Here is a 17,836-nt window from a genome sequence, read left to right on the forward strand (position 1 = left end):
ATCTTCCTCCAGCTTGGCGGGATGAGGATTGCTGCCCAAACCTGTCGACGCATCCCAGAATGATGTACGTCCTGATGCTATTCTAGGTTGATTTTGCAGATGCACTGTGCACTGGCATTCACAGCTAGACTGAAATTCGGTTGGCAACGTCAGATAGCTGGAGGCCTACATTATTATCTCAATTAAGAGATAAAAAAAAGGTCAAACGTATACCCTAGACAATTCAGATATCTGAGGTTAATTAATATACAAGTTACTAGTATGAAGGTTGCTCTTCCACTGGGCCACGCCTTCGGGGAACCAGAGAGCGATCTCCTTCATTGCGTTCTCCACGGAGTCACTTCCATGGATCACATTCCTATACGAGAGAGAGAGAGAGAGAGAGAGAGAGAGAGAGAGAGAGAGAGAGAGAGAGAGAGAGAGAGAGAGGTGACACTTGCACAAACCATGATTTTATTTTTCAGCAAGACCAAACGATCGAGACTATGTTTTGCATGATATGACATGTGCCAGAGATCATAACACTTCCTACTCTAAATCAATTAATTAAGAAGAAAGGAATGTTCACCTGCCAACTTCCACAGCGTAGTCCCCACGAATGGTACCAGTACCAGGGGCTGGGCTGCCTCCCAAGGTTTGGTGGCCCCAATGATCCTCAGTACGACGTCCTTCTCCCGCACCATCGCGACGACTGGGCCGGAGCCCGGAGACGATCTACTCCACCAGCCCGGGGAAGAAGGGCTTGTCGTAGTGCCCGCTGCGCGAAGGACCTCTCGACATTCATAAACTTCATCCCTGCATTACACAGCAAGTAGAAAGTAGTTCATCAATTAGAGATGCTCTTACTGCGCCTCCAATTCCTCCCATGCATGCATGCTGAATCGCCGATGTGCCTGCCTGCACATCAGCTTTGATGCATGACAGCTAAGGAACCTTCTGCATCTTTCCTTCCATAGGTTCCGTGCCGCAGTACACCGTATATCTTGCGTTCTCTCGTAATCGTGCTTACGTGAAAGGAAACAAGAATACAAGATCTACAACTTCTCCAGCTGACTGGAGCAAAGGGAGTGGATCTGACGATCCGTGATAACGTAGTTCTCAACATTACAGAATAGATCAAATGCTAATTAGTCAAATGTGGATATAATATTAATCCTAGGTATATCCACATCTACATCAGGTAGAAGCATTCAAACCAATAAGATTACTCCTCAATGATTCTGGCAAACTCCGTTTACACAGGAGTAAACACCGAGCGACATATTCAATTTGGCTTTTGTGCATTTTATAGAATATTGGGGCATTACACTAGATGGACATTTCTCTCTCAAATGCCGAAATGTTCTAAAAATATACAAATAAAATCCACTGGCCTTAGTCAAAGCATATGTTTTAATTACAAATTCACGTGGTCTGTGATAACTCTCCTGAGATTAATTCACCCTGATGGTGATTTGCCTGACAAAGAGGTTCATTTGATGATGAAATTCCTAGCGATGCGCGCAATATCATTGTGCTCGGAATACGAGACAATGAATCTTTCATTTTTGGGAAATGACGAAGATCATTATTAAATGTGGCAGACAAATACGTCGACACCTATCATGCCTCTCTAGATTGCAAAGAGATCCAAAACGAAGTCCTAGGCATGAGTGCTTGAAGCTCTCTTACCGGGTCAATGATATATGCAATCGAGGCTGAAACCAATAATCGCAAAATGAAAGTCGTGAGTTTGAAGTTCGAACATTTATGGACACTATTGAAATAATGCATGATGAATGCGATGGTTCAAGTGGTCTTGTGAGAGACTCATCCCATATATGTGTTGAATAAACATTGTTCTGCTATATAATATATCTCATAATGACATGAATTACAATATGCAGTTAATAGGATTATAAAGATCCGTCATAAGATCCTAAGAGGACTCATATCTTTGAATTATAAATATGTAACAAATAAATCTCATACCGGATAATACATTTCGGATGAATGATCACTCTCCTATGTAGAGATAATATATCCTAGCTGAGATTATAGTTTTTAGATGGAACCTATCCAAAAGAAACAAAGTCTATGTTGAACACCAAAGTTTGATAACCCATATAAAGAGATAAAGACCCATACAAACCTAAAAAGGAATAAGATGAGATACCAAAGGACTTGAAGTTCATCGAATAAGCACATGTGCATTCCACGAGTTTTACTCTTGGTATTTTCCATTAGATGTGGAATTATGGTATCCTTTAAAGTCCTGATGGAAAAAACTTATATGGTTTAGGTGTTACTGACAAAATATTCCATTGTGCCAGAATGGCAGACTATAATGATGCATCTGATCGATGAAGAATCACCGGTAGATTACGATCTTTGATGGACTTATGTTACACCATCATATAAGTTGTAATGAATGAACGACTAGAGCGATGAGTCATATCTAGAATATGTACTGTTACAACTATAATATCCCCTAAGTCTTGTGGAAGGACAAGTTATTTGCTCTGCACAACTATGTTTACATTATGGTGTAAGATAGAAAATTGTAGCGCCCCAACTTCATCCATCCTCATTATTCCAAATGATGAACAATGAGACATATATTGAAGAATATGTTTGAGTTATGAGGGATAATGAATTTGACATATGTCACCATCAGGGGAGCAAATGCTTAATATTGATCACAACTGAATGTCATATTGTATGCCCTGAAGGCGTTAGTTTGATGATTATTATATGGAGCCTTATGGAAGATTTCTATCCAATATGTAGATCCAGTCGATCGAACACCACTAACCTAAGTGGCTTATTTATGTTGATACGTGCCCTAACCTCGTGTAACCCAGAAGTGAGTTGAGGTGAAGTTCCTGAAGTAATCCTTACAACAATATGTAATTGTTTGCTAAATCTCTATGTGCATATACTTCCATAAGAAGGTGTTTTGCTATATTGAGATAGTTTTACAGGATCAGGGGGAGCACATTTCTAAATTAGCCCTTGTAGAATATTCGATGCAATCTAGATCCAGAAAATCAAAATATGACCTGATGAGAGTCGTTGTACTCTTTTTTCCCTGGTGAGTTTTCCTGAAGTTTTTCATATAAGGTTTTTAACGAGGCAAAAAGTGCAAATGTAATATGTGTCACCTGCTCTTTCTCCATATTTTCCCCACTAGATTTTTAGGAGTTTTAATAAGACATGTGTTGGTCGCGATATTCGTTCAAGGAGGAATGTTGAGAAACCTAACCCTAAGGTTTGGTGGGCTTATACTGAATGTACCTATGAGAGGTACCACGTCTCTATATATAGTATCTATACCCCTCATATGGAATAGAGAAGAGAAAGTGGCCGAGGTCCAACCCTATATTCTATGTCGTGTGTCCCTCTCTCTGTGTGTGGGTTGCTTGGAAGGAAACAAACTTCTACGACTCCTCGTGCCTCTACTGCTGTCGGGAGAGAAGGGAGCGGATCTGGTGATCCGTTGTAACGTAGTTCTCAACACAACACACCTGTATTTCTAAATTATCGTTGTACATTTTTTTTGCAAAGTATAAGTATTTGTCATTTAGAGCATCTGAAACAATGTCTTCAACACTACTGTAAACATTTAAACCGATTTGCTATTTATGAACCTGATTTGCTATTTTTGAACAATAATTTATAGTGACATCTTTTTCTAAACAACACTACTATAAATATTTAAAGTGGTATTTTTAAACTGGTTATTAGCTTATCACACACGTGCGTTTGGCTATCTAGTGGGATCTCTTTTTATTCTATTTTTATCCCGATTTGCAATTTCTGGACAATTATTTACCGAGGCAGTTTTTTTACAGTCTCTACTACATAATGCATCAGTTTCTAATTAGGCATAGGTGAGGTTGGAGCCTACGGTTAGTACTATGATTGTTGGCTCCATTTATCTAACCATTTACTAAAACAAAATCTACTCATTTTATATGTAGAATGCATCGATTTAAAAAACCAGTAGGAGTTGGTTTCTACTACCAATAAAGACGTGTTTGTCATGGCTGCAAAACTCTACAGGGGAGCTGACCAGAGCCTACCAAACACCCTAAACGAAGGATATGTCAATTAGAGTATAGAGTTTTCGTAGTTGTAGTATAAATTTTTGAAGTACCTCTTTTGCTGCTTCGAAAAGACGAAAACTCTAAAAAGCAACATAGACATAGAGTTTAGAATTATTTATTTATCACTAGTTATGAAATAACAATCTAAACTCTAAAGCAAAACTGTTTCACTTATAGTAAGACTGCTCTGGAGTATAGAGAGCCATACAAAAACGCCCTAAAATTCTTTAATTCGCAGACCCCATGAACGAAGTCTCGTGAAAGTTTACAATTAAGGCCCATAAGTAATGCCGAGAAATCCAAAAGGCTGGGCCTGGGCGCAAGCTGAACTGCTTCCCAATTCCGGCCCATGCAAATGGTTCCAATGTGGCGGTGACGCCAGCACCAGAAATTGAATATTGCGCGCCATGGCAGGACTGTGACGAGTGGGCACAAACGCCGCCACCACTAACGCGCAGATGCGTGCCATCCACCACTCCACTTCTTGCTTAGGAGTTAGGACTAAGCTCCGGACCTCCGAGTCTCCGGCCACTCCTCTCGCCACCATGGTGAGGGACTCCACTTGCGAAGCGTCGTGGGAAGAGACCTTCCGGTGGCAACGGCCACATCGCCCGGAGGAGCTGGGAGTGAGGGACGTGGCGGTCGACCCCTTCTCGCTCCGGCAGTTCTCCCGCGTCGACATCGATAGGCCGCTGCCCATCCCCTCCGTCTCCGTGGACGACCGCCGCGTGTCACCGGCCAGGTTCAACGGCGCGAGCGTTCCGGCGGGCTCCGCGCCATCGTCCCCGCGCGCGCCAACCGCCGGCGGTCTAAAGGCTCCCGCCGCGCCAACCTGGTGGGATGACGGTGCGCGCCCGATCGCGCACTCGGCACCCTCCTCGGGGGCGGGGGAGCTGCCAAGGAGCAAGCTGTCTGCCGCCGAGGATGAGACGGAGGTACCGGACTCTGGGTTCGACGTTGCCCTGTCGTCGACGGCGGAGCGGAAGGCGAGCGAGCCGCAGCGCTGGGGCAGCGACGTCCCGCTGATCGCTGCTGCGGACGCCGAGGAGTGCTCCGCCATGGACGGCCGGGGCAAGCAGACAAAGCACGCCGGCAAAGCGCCGTTCACGTGCTGTATGTTCGTCCCGGGGCTCACCAGGAGGGTCAAGCCTCCGACGTCGTCCACGGCAACGGCGGCGGCGCGCTCTTCTTCATCGGGCAAGTTCAGCAACACCGCCGGTACTGCTGTGCAGCTACAGCCCATCAACCCTGGCACGTGCTCGGCTCGACCCAGCACCATGTCGCTGGCCGTGTCGCTCGAGCGCTTCGACTGCGGCGCCCTGTCGACGCCATCGTCCCCGCGAGGCCTGGGCCTCGACGACGGCGACGGCGGGGCCGCCTCAGCGTCGTCCTACTTCGACCTGCCGCTGGAGCTGATCCTGGGCTGCGACGCGGAAGACGAGGCCGACCTGCCGGTGTGTGCCGCGTTCTTGTTTGACAGCGCCGGCATACGGAAGAGCGTGCTCAAGCGGAGGCTGCAAGCTGGCGCCGGCTGGGAGCCACGGCGCCCATCGTTGGGGAAGGTGTCCATGGACGCGGCCGGCAGGATATCGAACCCTCAGCTTCGGGTCTCCTTGAAGTCGAGGTCTCCAGAGGCGACCTGGTCGCCGTAGAATTCCTCGCGTCGACGAAGCATCCTGCAGGTGTGAAGGGCCGGAGAGAATTTCAGTGTGGGTAACCCGACGTGCTAGTTGCATACACCGAGGCAACCACAGCATTTTGGCCTTTTCAAACCAAGGTCTGTTGTCCAGCGATTCCATGTTAGAGCTTGTCCGGTTATTTTCAATCCATATGGATTGGAGGGGATTAATACGGATTGAGAGTGATTTTGACTTACTAGGCATTAAAACCCCATCAATCCCCTTCAATCCATATGGATTGGGGTAGAACCGAACAAGCCCTTAAGGTTTCTGAACTTTTAATTTGAAGTACTTGCTATTACTGCATGCAGCATGCTGATTGAATTCCAAAGTCGTTTCCATTAGGGCAATCAAAACCATCAGAAACAGGATCAGTATTATGATTAGAACTCTGTTTTCCTTCAGGGAAATACAAGCATACCGCTCTTGCGCAAAAAACATATTTACATTTCTGCAAGAACTAGCTCGTATTTTTTAGTGGTGGTTAACAAAAGGTAGGAAGCCTCCTCAATACCAGGGCTTCGCAGTTCGCAAACTCCACATCTAAATCTGGGAGTGCCGGCTCTTTTCTCTTGGCCTTTCCTAAATCCTAAGCTCAAAAATTCAGCTGCGCCCGGAAAACATCATCAATAGGAGTCTGACATATTGGGCAACTCCTGCCGCTCGATTTCAGCTGACCGGCGCAGTCAAAACAGGTGCACACATGCCCACACCTGATGCATCATAGAGAATGCAGTTAGAAGCACTTCAATGCAGCAACTTGTGCACTTCGTACTATTATTATGTCTGAGGTTCTTGTAGACAAATGTGTTACTAATCATAAAAAGGATAAGATATGACTTGTTGATTAAAGTTGCTCGAAGTACTGCGCGATCTGTCCCTGCAAATCATTACCTGTAAAGTAGAGAGTCAACTTGCATTCGATGGCAGATGCAGCAATTACCCCCTTTTGCTGCTGTTGTGTCGGGTTGGTTTGGCATCAAGCCTGTTCAAGAAATGGCATCCGAAAAAAGCGTGAATATGCGCATCTATGATTACAAATAAAATACAGTCAAGATGGTGGCAATGGAAAGTGGGGCACTAGCAAAGATAACCAAACAAATTCATATGGTAGTTCATAGACTTCATTACAAAATCAGTTAATTCATCAAAGTGGACCAAAGGTGTCATACAAAGCATTGAAGATATGCAGCAGTAGGCTGGTCCAGGCCAAGATCTAAGCAACAAGAGTACAAGACTGCAGCACATAGTCTTGCTTCAAAGACTAGAACACCTCCTTCCCACTATTGCCTCCCCAAACATAGCTATACCCTTCTTTCTTGAGACCTCAGCTGACTGGACTTTTAAGGCAATCTAGCTCACTTGCCCTGGCAGCTCAGAAAAGAGCAGACCGTGGCCCTGGAAGCAAAATGTAACATTTTCACGCTGAGACTGAGGCTCTGCGTGATAGTTATCATACTTTTTTTTATCGAACACACAGGATAGCTGTGTATATTTATATTAAGAAGAAGATAAAAAAGGTACATCGAAAACCCAACACTCCAGCACACACTCCCTAACTGCCTAGCACAAAGATAGATGCGCCTGTTACAGATACACCAAGAGGAACGACCAACACATCAAGAGCACCCTTTGCCTCTGCTAGACACCAAAGATCAAGCTCCTCTGAGACTGGTTCACAAGGCCTGCAAGGCTAGACGAAACTCCATCGAACACACATCTATTGCGAAGCTTCCCGAGAGACCAAGCCCCTAGAATAACCACAGAGTTCAGACCCTGTTTGATGGGACCAGAGAGTCAGAGACTGCCTCATTTAAATGCCGCCACCAATCACCAAAGGAAACAACTCCAGGTTCAGGGTAGAGAGACTGGAGACCAAACTTCTGAATAATGGAACCAGAACTGCCGGGAGAAGACACAGGAAGCGAGCAGGTGATCAATGGTCTCAAGTTCCTGGTCACAAAGGAGGCATCTAGGATGATGTTGCAGCCCTCTCCGATCAAGCCGGTCGGCCGTCCAACATCTATCCTGAGCAACCAACCACATGAAGAAGCGGCAATTACCCGGTGCCCAGAATTTCCAAATGCGCTCCCAAGGATCAAAGAGGATCCCTCCCTAGAAGAAACCCTCATAGGCTGACTTCGCAGAGTACTGTCCAGAGGGTGAGAACCGCCAAATGTGTCTATCCTCAACTTTCGGGTCCAGCACAATCTGAGAGAGATTATCCCAAAGCTGCAAATACTTAAGTAAGGCAGCAACACCAAGGGCGCCTTTGAGGTCCGAAATCCAAATATTTTGAGTCAAAACATCAAGAACCGTTCATCTGTTGGCTCTTCGTTTGGGAACCAGCCGGAATAGCTGCGGTGCAAGGTCAGCGATACACTGTCCATGGAGCCATTTATCTGTCCAAAAAAGCGTATTGGCTCCATTCCCAATTTCGCTACAAATAGCGATTGAGAAGAAGGACTGCACCATCTTTGGGACATGAACTGGAAGTGAAGCCTAAGGCTTATCAGGCTCAGTTTTTTGAAGCCAAAGCCATCTCATGCGCAATGCCCAGCTAAGCTTCTGAAGATCAGTGATGCCCAGACCACCAAGCTCCTAGGGTCGACAGACTTTTGTCCAAGCAACCAGACAATGGCCACCGTTGAGCTGTTTCCTTCCTCTCCACAAAAATCTCCTCATGATCTTATCTATTTCTTTGAAAGCCCACGACGGAAGCTCTACAACCATTAGCAAATATACCAACATGGAGGTCAGAACTGATTCACCAGAATTCTCCTACCTTCCCGAGATAACAGGTCGGCCTTCCAACCAGGTAGACGGTCCGGAATCCGGTCAACAAACGGCTGAATTTGGTCCCTTGTCAACTTACGCAGGGAAAGAGGCACACCTAGATATCTGCAGTGGACTTCTTTCAGCTCACATGGAAGAACGTTCTGAACCACTGCCACATCCGTCTCTATACATCACCAAAGGCATCACCAAAGAGTTCCATCATATCCATGGTTAGGTTCAAATCCAAGTCAGCAGGATGAAGAAACCACGTCGTCGGCATAAAGGGACACCCTGTGTTGCAACGCCCTTGTAGATAGGGGCTGCAGCAGTCCAACAGCGGAAGCTTTAGCAAAAATCAGACTGAGGACATCCATAACTAGGATGAATAACGAAGGGGAGAGGGGGTCCCCTTGTCGTAGCCCTCTTCTATGAAAGATGGTGAATCCAGGGATTCCATTCAGTAAGACCTGTGTAGTTGAGGATGACAACAGACCACTGAGAACATCCCGCCAGATCAGCCCAAAGCCTAGCTTCTGGAGAACCTCCAGTAAAAATGATCCTGACACTGAATCAAAGGCTTTTGTAATGTCTAGTTTTAGGAGAATATGAGCCTGCTTCTGAAGGTGGAGGAACCTGGCTGTTTGTTTTACAAGCAAAAAAATTGTCTTGAATGGATCGGCCCTTGATGAAAGCACTTTGATTCGGGGAGACCAACTCATGTAACCGTCCTGCCAATCTATTAGCAAGGATTGCGAAAGGGCCTCTAGCTGAGTTGGTTAGGTGGTTTGAATAGCACTCCTCAGGTCCTGGGTTCGACTCCCCGTGGGAGCGAATTTCAGGTTGTGGTTAAAAAAATCCACTCGTCTGTCCCACGCCAAAGCACAGGTCTAAGGCTCAGCCCCGGTCGTGGTCGTTCTCACATGGGCTTCGATGCCGCTGTGTATGGGTGGGGCAGGGGTTCGGGGGTTTTCTTGACCTGTGTGAGAAGGTCTTCTTCTTAATACAATGCCCGGGGGCTGTCTTACCCCCCGCAAGTCAAGTTTTTTTTTAATCTATTAGCAAGGATTTTGGTGATGAGCTTTGCAAAAATGTGAACCAGGCTAATTGGACGGAAATCCTTAACATGATCTGCACCCTCTTTTTTTGGGATGAGAGTGTGAAAGCAGAGTTGAGAGAATGCAGATTATCTAGCTTCCTGCTCCAAATCGCCGAGATCGCCAACATAATATCCTCTTTTATGATCAACCAACATAACTTGTAAAAGCGCCCAGTAAACCTATCGGGTCCAGGAGCTTTATCAGACGGCAGATGGGATATTGTTTGTCACACTTCTTCAACGGGAATTGGTCTGTCCAGATCAGCCAAGTCATGTGAGATAATCTTCAGTTCCTTAAGGTTGACTGTATACTCCCTGGACAGATTAGTACCTAGGAGGCTGAAATAGAAATCATGAATATCCTTCTCTTTCTCCTCATGCTTTGTGAGAATGAGATCCCCTTCCACCAGACTACCAATAAAGTTCCTTTGCTTGCGGTACCGGGCAATACTCTTTTTATTTTTGGAAACAGATAGGAGCGGTTCCTACTTCCTATATGAAAACTAGTTCTTTAGACCATGTTCGGTTACACTCGGATTGAGGCCTTGTTTAGATACTCTCATATTCACCTCAATCCATATGTATTGATGTAGATTGAAGTGTGACTTAAACTAACCTACACCCCAACACTTCAATATATGTGGATTGGAGAGAATACGAGAGTATCCAAACAAGGCCTGAAGGGGATTGAGGCAGATTGAATCCCCTCCTATTGAAATTTGACTAGCAAGGGATTTAATCCCCTTCAATCCACCCTAACCGAACAGGCCCTTAATGGGAGCGGTTCCTACTTCCTATATGAAAATGGGTTGCTTTAATAGACTATTTTTTTTCTTTGTTAAAGGACAAACCCAATGCCAGAGGCTCCCACACAAGTGGAGACATGAAAGGGATAAATGGAGGCTCATCCTTCCCTCCGGGGGCGGCCACACCCCAGCCGCGGCCCAGATCCGCCGCCGGAGGCCCACCGCCACCATGGCCTCTCCTTCCAAGTCGCGCCGACCACGACAGGCCACATCCCAGCCGCCGCTGCTCGTGCTCCCCACCGTCGGCCGCTCGGGCTCACCTTCCCTGTCCACGGCACGGGCGCGACCGCGGCCCTCCTCCCCCGCCCCGACCTCCTCCGGCCCCGGTTCCCCGTCGCGCTAGGCCGTCGCGACTCCCGCCGCTCCGACGCGCGCGACGTCGAGGGCAACCTTGGAGCCCGTGGCGGCCGCCTCTGAAGCCGGAAGGAGCGCGCGCGTCGGACATGGGGGAGCTCGCGGCGGCTTCCTCGCCCCCGCCGCCCGCTGTGCTACAAGTGGTCTTCGTCGACGGCGAGCAGAGCGTGGACCTGGGCACGGTCGTCGTGCAGCCGTCGCTGAGCGGCGTGAAGCGGTTGCAGGCCATGGTGGCGGAACGCGTGGGCGTCGCGCCGTACCAGATCTCGGCGTCCCTAGCACGGCCCCTCCGCGCACGCGCCGCATGCCCCTCGACGACGCCACCGACCTCGCCGCCGCCTCACTAGGCGCGACCAGTCTTCCCCTTCTAGGAGCGGGTGCGAGTCTCTGCGCCGCCGACCTGCTTGCCATGGGCTTCCTCTCCCTCTTCGTCGGTCACACGCTCGCGACGGCGCCGCTCCCTAGGTCGGCGCGACCCCCATGTCCGCGTGCCAGCCACCAGCAGCGGCGCTTCTCCCCGCTCGCCGGCGAGTCCTGCCTGTGCACCCCCAGCAGCCAGGCCGCCGGCTCTCCCTCCCTCGCGGCCCTTCTCCGCAGCCGCGACCCCCTCCCTTCCTCGGTGGCTCATTCCCCGCCGGCGTCCCGCTCGTCGTCAATCGGCATCCCTACCCGCTCATGCGCTATGCAGCCCCCGTCGCCGCGTTGTCCACCTCGTCCCTGACTGCATCGATGCCCAGCAGCACCTCACCATTCGAGCTTCTCCCATCACCGATGTCGTCAACACCCCTTGTCGGGTCCGGCGCAGGCCCCCGCCCGGCTGGACCCGCCCCGCCGCCCACCTCCCTTCATCGCCTTCATTGGATCCGTCGCTGCCGCAGCCTTCCCGGCGGGATCCACGTTGTTGCGACCTTCCCGGCTCGATCCGTCGTCCCTTTGGCCGGATCACGTCTTCCCGGATGGATCCGTCGCTGTCGTGGCCTTCCCGGTCGGATCCGTCGTTCCCCTTCTATTCTGCCGCGGGCGCGGACTCTATGACCGCCGCAGACGCGTGAGCTGTTGTCGGCCTCCCTAGCAGGGCTCCTTGACGTCCGGACGATCGAAGAAGCAGGAAGGTCGGCCTGTCGGTGCCCTTTTGTTGTGTCGCCCTGTCGATCGTTGACGCTCGAACGTCGACCCCTCCCGAAGATCAGGCTTCTGTTGTGTGTCTCCCGACCGCGACCACCTCGACTTCGGCTACCTCGGCATCTAGGGGCTATCGTCTTCTTGGAGCACACACCGATTTCTACTCCAGCCGCAACATTCGCACCATCACGACGCTGCGACTGCGAGGGGATTTCAACACGTCGGCTCCTACCTTCGGCCTCTACTCCAGTCTCATCGTGTGTGGTGCCCCCGTTGCGACTACGAGGGATGTTAGACTCTGTGTGTGTGAGTGTGTGTGGGCCGGCACCACTGTTGGGCTACCGGCCCATTAGGGTTAGAGTTGAGTCTCTCTATATATGTATCCCATCTCCTATCAATACAACGGTTCATCAGTTCTACATATAGAAAACACAAACTATAAAAAAAGTGTCACAACTCACCTGCCTCACGAAGTGCACTGCACACCTCTTCTTTAATGGAGTGCTGCATCTTTACTTGGGATGCAATACAACTTTCCACCAACTTCTGCAGTTCATATATTTCATGTTGAATCTGGGACATTTCACCCCTTACCCTGACTTCCATTTCCTAGGATAGAGAACATAGTAAGAATATAACTTTCCACGACTGAAATTAAACAGCAGCTCACTTACAAGTAAATTTTGGTTATCGTGATGTTGACTTCCATATGAAGAGTGCTGCCAACACTCTTGCTGATGAGCACCAAGATGTGAGACAGGAGCTGATGAACATGGAGCAGATGCCTCCTTATGAGCATCATGAATTTCATCATTTTGTCTCCAGTACATGCATTCATCATAGTATCCTCCAAAACCATCCATCATCTGTTGTTGCCTTTGTTTTTGCAGAACTATTAGCAACAGCTGGTTCATTTTATTGCTAAAGTCACTCTCAAGAGACTTTGAGACCTTTTTGCTGCAAGAGAAAGGAAGAGATAGCATGGCTAGATTCAGTTAAGCCAGTAAAAAAACAAGTCAAGCACATGAAAAATTGTTTGAAGTGTATGATAATCCTTTTTGACAAGGTGGGAAAATTATTTTGATGTTTGAACTTTAGAAACTAACTATCATACTATAAAGCTACTAATGCTAACCTGTTATTTTGAGATAAACCAAACTAACAAAAGTAGAATGGCCCGTTTACATCCCACTGCTGTCACCAATGCGGGGATAATGTGTGACTAAATGCATCTGAATTTGCAAAAGCAATATGCATAACAGTTAGGCTGGGACCAATTTACCTCTCAAGAAGGTTGCAAATGTCAGCACTGTGTGACAAAGCACGATATTCTGATTGCGTGACAACACAGAGTGATCTCCACGAGTTCGGGGAGTCTATCCAGGGGCGATCATTGAATTGAATCTGATTATTGTGATTCTCAGTATCACCCGTTGTATCCTGAGTCCTGCTATCCGGACTCAAAGTATCTATTGGTGCAGGCCAACCTAGGCTGCTTATCCATAATCCTCTCCCTTCCCAGGAACCGTTTATGCTTTGATTGTCTTCTTCGCGTAGATTATCTCCTCTAGATGACGGAGTTTCTAATTCACGCAACGTGCTTGTTGTGCTTGGGGAGATATCTTCCACAAACTGATTCTCATCTATAGTACTATGTTCACCGTACCTTGCAAAGCTTAATGCTTCACAATTGTTCTGACTGTGAACACAAAAGCTTTGACAATCTTTCTGACATGTATCCCCCTTGGTTTTCATCTGCTCGTCACACCATAGATTTCCTGAACCATCAACAAGGACTTCAGCAGATACATAAATTGACTTCTCCTCAGCTGGAACTTTATCAATACAAAATTGTTCGTCAGGCCTGCAATTGCTGAAAACAAGATTTACAAGAGGCATAGATTAGCAATAATAAGGCATAAATCTACAAATATTTCAAATTAAGTATAATTTGCTCGACTCAAGCAATGTACTATAAATCTTTACCCATTATTTTGTTGACTGTAACTGTTTGCTTTTCGTAAGTCTGTGTCCCTGCTATAATACCTGCGCCCATTAATTGGATAAATAAAATCAGCTAATCTACAGTTCTCCGCATATCCACTAAAGAAGGAAGCTCAATTCGTAGACTTGAATACCTCAACTCGCCCACATGTTTTGGTTGGTGTGGCCTAACCGGTTTTAGTAAACTCCACGGTTCATCCTCAACCGTACCTCTCTGGCGTAACAGTCTCAGACGAAGCATGGACTGCAAAGATGTGAAAGAGCATTTATATCAGCTACAGTTGAATACTGCACAGCCTGGTAAAATGAAAGTGCAGTATCTCCCATAAAAAGAAAAAGAAATTCCAATGCTCTGAGGAGAGGACATTTATACAATTACTCCATCAGAAAATGACAGCATTGATAGTGCACTACGATTTAACCAATCTTTGCCTCAGGGGAAAGAATATTCTTTTTAAGGGAAGGAAAAAGAATACTTTTGTCCTTGAGAAGAGAATAATGACACCGAAATAACTTTGTCATTGTTCTGTTTGTTTGTGCCCAGCATACGGAATTGGATCTCAAGCAATCAAAATACTTGCACAATACTCAACACAAACAAGGGCTGCTTGTAAAACTAGCAATACTTCTGCAACACACCATATTCACTGCTGACAAGCCAACGAACATGTGATGTGTTTTTACAGCAATTCAGCTTTCTTAGGTGCCAGTACCATGCACATCACTATTGGCAAGAGTTAGAGTTCCATTTGACTGAAGGTACGGTAACAACTAAACCGAACCTAAAAGATGATGGCATTAAGGATTGCTGAAATTTGCACGGTACTTGTTGCCCTTAACAAACCACCAAGCCAAGTGGGGTTGCATTACCTGGCACCTGGGACATGATTTTCCAAGATTGGTGGAGCAATGCCGAAGGCCAGGTTTCTAAAGAGAAGAGAAAAGGTTTTAACACGTTGGTAATCCTTGTGGCTTGGTGGCTGTGGAAACATCGAAACACCTGTGTCTTCGAGGGAGCTTCCCCGAGCACTAGAGATATCCTGCAGCACATCCAGGAGGATGCTACGCTGTGGGGTATGGCCGGGGCTAGAGGGCTTAGGGGCTTATGGCCTTAAGACTAGGAGGGCCTGCTGTTGTGTCATAGATAAGGGATGAGTGTGTTTTTGTATTTGTGTTTTCGTCCTCCGTAAGGAGTCGTTTGTACCCGGTCTGTTCTCAGACCTATCTCTTTCTTAATATAAATTATACGCAGCTCTCCTGCGTGTTTCAAGAAAAAAAATGTGCCACAGGTACATGAGATGATATACCAGCAATGAACCTGTTACCTGTCAAGTCATGTGGCCTCTTGACCACAACCGTGCAGCATCCACATCCCTATAACATGTCACAAAACAAAAGAGCCAAACAAACTAGAGATGTTATTCGCCCCAGACATCTCGCCTACCAGATATGCAGAGTCACAATCTGTAAACTGACCCATTGCTGTTGTCTTAGCTCCATACTTCCATTTCATACGTGTTTTTTTTTTGCAAAATACCACACTCTGTCCCAAAATATGCACACATCTCCTAAGAGTCAAACATTTTCAAGTTTGACTATATTTTTAGAAATTAATATTAACATTTGTGTCTTTAAATAGATTTATTATGAAAATATATAATGTGATTTATCTAATGATGTTTGTTGGAAATCATATCCTTTTATACATACTTGGTCAAACTTGTAACTTATTGACTGCTTGAAGTGCAAGATGTGGACTTCGGTGGGAGTATGTCCTTAATTTACTCTTTTTCCCCTTCTTTCTGGTCCAAAATGACAACCTAACAGATCCATGTACCATGTGTTTGGTTGCCCCAATACAGACGTGCAGGTGCAGCCCCGTCCAAGCCTGCATGGTGGGAGACTGGACCTCACCCATATCTCCGCGGATGCAACCCATGCAACCCGTGTCTCCTAAAATGGCTTTCCTTGTATTCGCATGTGCAGTTCAGAGCTCCATCACAAAAGCAACCAAACAGGTAAACTTACTCGGCGTGTGCAGTTCAGACCTCCATCACAAAAGCAACCAAACAGGTACACTTACTCGGTCAACGGATGCCACGGATCTAGGCGCGTGCATGAAACCAAACACACGGGTAGTCGGAAACAATTTCAGAACCTTTTGGAGTAACTTTCTATATAGTTGCACCAGAGTCCCAACTGAAAATTAAATAACCAAGCAAATAACAATAGGTGCATTTTTCCTTCGAAAAAAATATTTAAATGTAAAAAAATTTAGCCCTCGATTGATTTCATTTTGGTCTGTAAAACTGATATGTCAACGAACCCGACTAAACAAAGCAAGCACGATAATAGACTCGGCACATGACAATGATCAACAATGCCAGTTGGGAAGAAACCGATCCACCAAACTCTCATCGGGCCCCATGTTTGGGAGTCAGAATGAACAGCTCCGACCATTTTGGTTCGCTTTTAAACAAGCATTTGTGGATCAAGAAACGGAACAATATCCGAGTGATGATGAATAAACAAACAGATGTAGCAAGTACATGAGAGGATGGTCCAAACGCACAATGCGACAAGAGAAGTAGAGGTTAACCTGGATCCTGCCCTTGTGCGGGAAGCGGGACACGGCGTGGCTCTCGGCGAGCGCGGCGACCTCGCGCCTCCGGCGGTGCGCCATCGCGGCGACGAGCTCCTCCATCGCGCGGCGGCCTCGCACCGTCCGGAAGACGAGGTGCGGCGGGCGGGGGCCGTTGATCGCGCTAGCGACCGACGGGCACTGGTACGGGTAGTGCGAGGCGTCGCGCATGGGCGCGGGCGACGGGGGTGCGGACTGCGAGAGCGAGAGCTCGGACCTGGCGACGTCGTCGAGCTCGTCCTCTGGCAGCGACGACGCCCCGCTGAGCTTCTTGACGATGCAGCCTACGCGGCCGCGCGGCGAGCCGGTGTCGGAGTCGGACGCCGAGGCTGAGGCCGAGGCCGCGGCCGAGACGCCAGGGTCGGCGGGGCGCGGCGTGGCGGGGCCGACGGCCTCGATCTCGCGCCAGCGCTGGATGAGCGACGAGGCCCGGGGCCCCGCTGGCGGGAGCTCGGCGGGCGCGGTGGCGGCTGCGGCTGCGGCCGTGGAGGAGGCGTCGGACGGCGCCGGGGACGGCTCCCGGAATACGGCGGCGCGCGCGGCGACGGGGCGCGCGGCGGACGCGAGCTCGGACAGCTCGGCATCCCTGGCGACGCGGCGCTGGTCGGCGGGGGCCGGCGCGGCGCTGTCCGTGACGGTGGTGGCCGCGGCCGCGGCCGTCCAGCGGTCCAGGATTTGGCGGCGGGTCCTGGGCGTGGGCTCGCTGGCGGCGGCGGGGGAGGAGGCCGAGCCGCCGGCTCCGGCGGCGTCGGGGGAGGAGATGAGGATGGTGACGAAGCCCCTGGGCGGGGTGAGGCGGGAGGGGTCCCTCCATGATGATGCGGACTCGTGTGGCATGGCGGCCACCGAAGAGGCCATGGCCGGAAATGGGGCGTGAGGCGTGGCGGGAGCCGGGGTGAGAGGTGAAGCCGAGCCCAGGGGAACGGCGGGCGGGCGGACGCGTGTTATTAAAATGACCGCGCGCCCTGCCTCGCTATTTTCGCGGCGGAGACAGCAGCAGAGAGGGCCAGAGGGGAAGGGGAGGAGAGGGAGGGAAACCGGAAACGGCAGGCGTGTGGATGGATTTTGATCAGGTGGCTCCGCTGGCGGCCGCATACGCCGGACGGAGTCGACGGACGCAGATCCGCCGAGATGTGTGTGTGCCGTTGCCCGTTTCGGGGTGTGGTAGTGTGGCCGTGTGAGTCGCGCTCGCGCGGGCAATGGACTGCCACGTGTTTTACAGTGCGATCTGGTCGCGTCCAGACCGATGGTTTTTTATTTTCTTTTTT

At 48.8% G+C, this 17,836-nt stretch overlaps 1 protein-coding gene and 1 pseudogene across 1 annotated transcript; both read right to left on the bottom strand.

The window, feature by feature from the left end:
* Nucleotides 1-124: 124 nt before the first annotated feature.
* LOC103647688 (nucleoside diphosphate kinase 1-like) lies at nucleotides 125-793 on the bottom strand (annotated as a pseudogene).
* A 5,320-nt stretch (nucleotides 794-6,113) lies between these two features.
* LOC103647689 (uncharacterized) lies at nucleotides 6,114-17,510 on the bottom strand. Its single transcript, XM_020548570.2, has 8 exons — nucleotides 16,527-17,510; nucleotides 14,062-14,171; nucleotides 13,910-13,969; nucleotides 13,206-13,796; nucleotides 12,598-12,880; nucleotides 12,385-12,532; nucleotides 6,662-6,752; nucleotides 6,114-6,480 (listed from the first exon to the last, which is right to left on the bottom strand). The coding sequence occupies exons 1-8, from the start codon at nucleotides 17,424-17,426 to the stop codon at nucleotides 6,363-6,365; spliced, it is 2,301 nt and encodes a 766-aa protein (XP_020404159.2). The 5' UTR covers nucleotides 17,427-17,510; the 3' UTR covers nucleotides 6,114-6,362.
* Between the last annotated feature and the right edge of the window lie 326 nt (nucleotides 17,511-17,836).

The sequence above is a fragment of the Zea mays genome, chromosome 2, assembly GCF_902167145.1.
Source record: "Zea mays cultivar B73 chromosome 2, Zm-B73-REFERENCE-NAM-5.0, whole genome shotgun sequence".
Lineage (NCBI taxonomy): Eukaryota > Viridiplantae > Streptophyta > Magnoliopsida > Poales > Poaceae > Zea > Zea mays.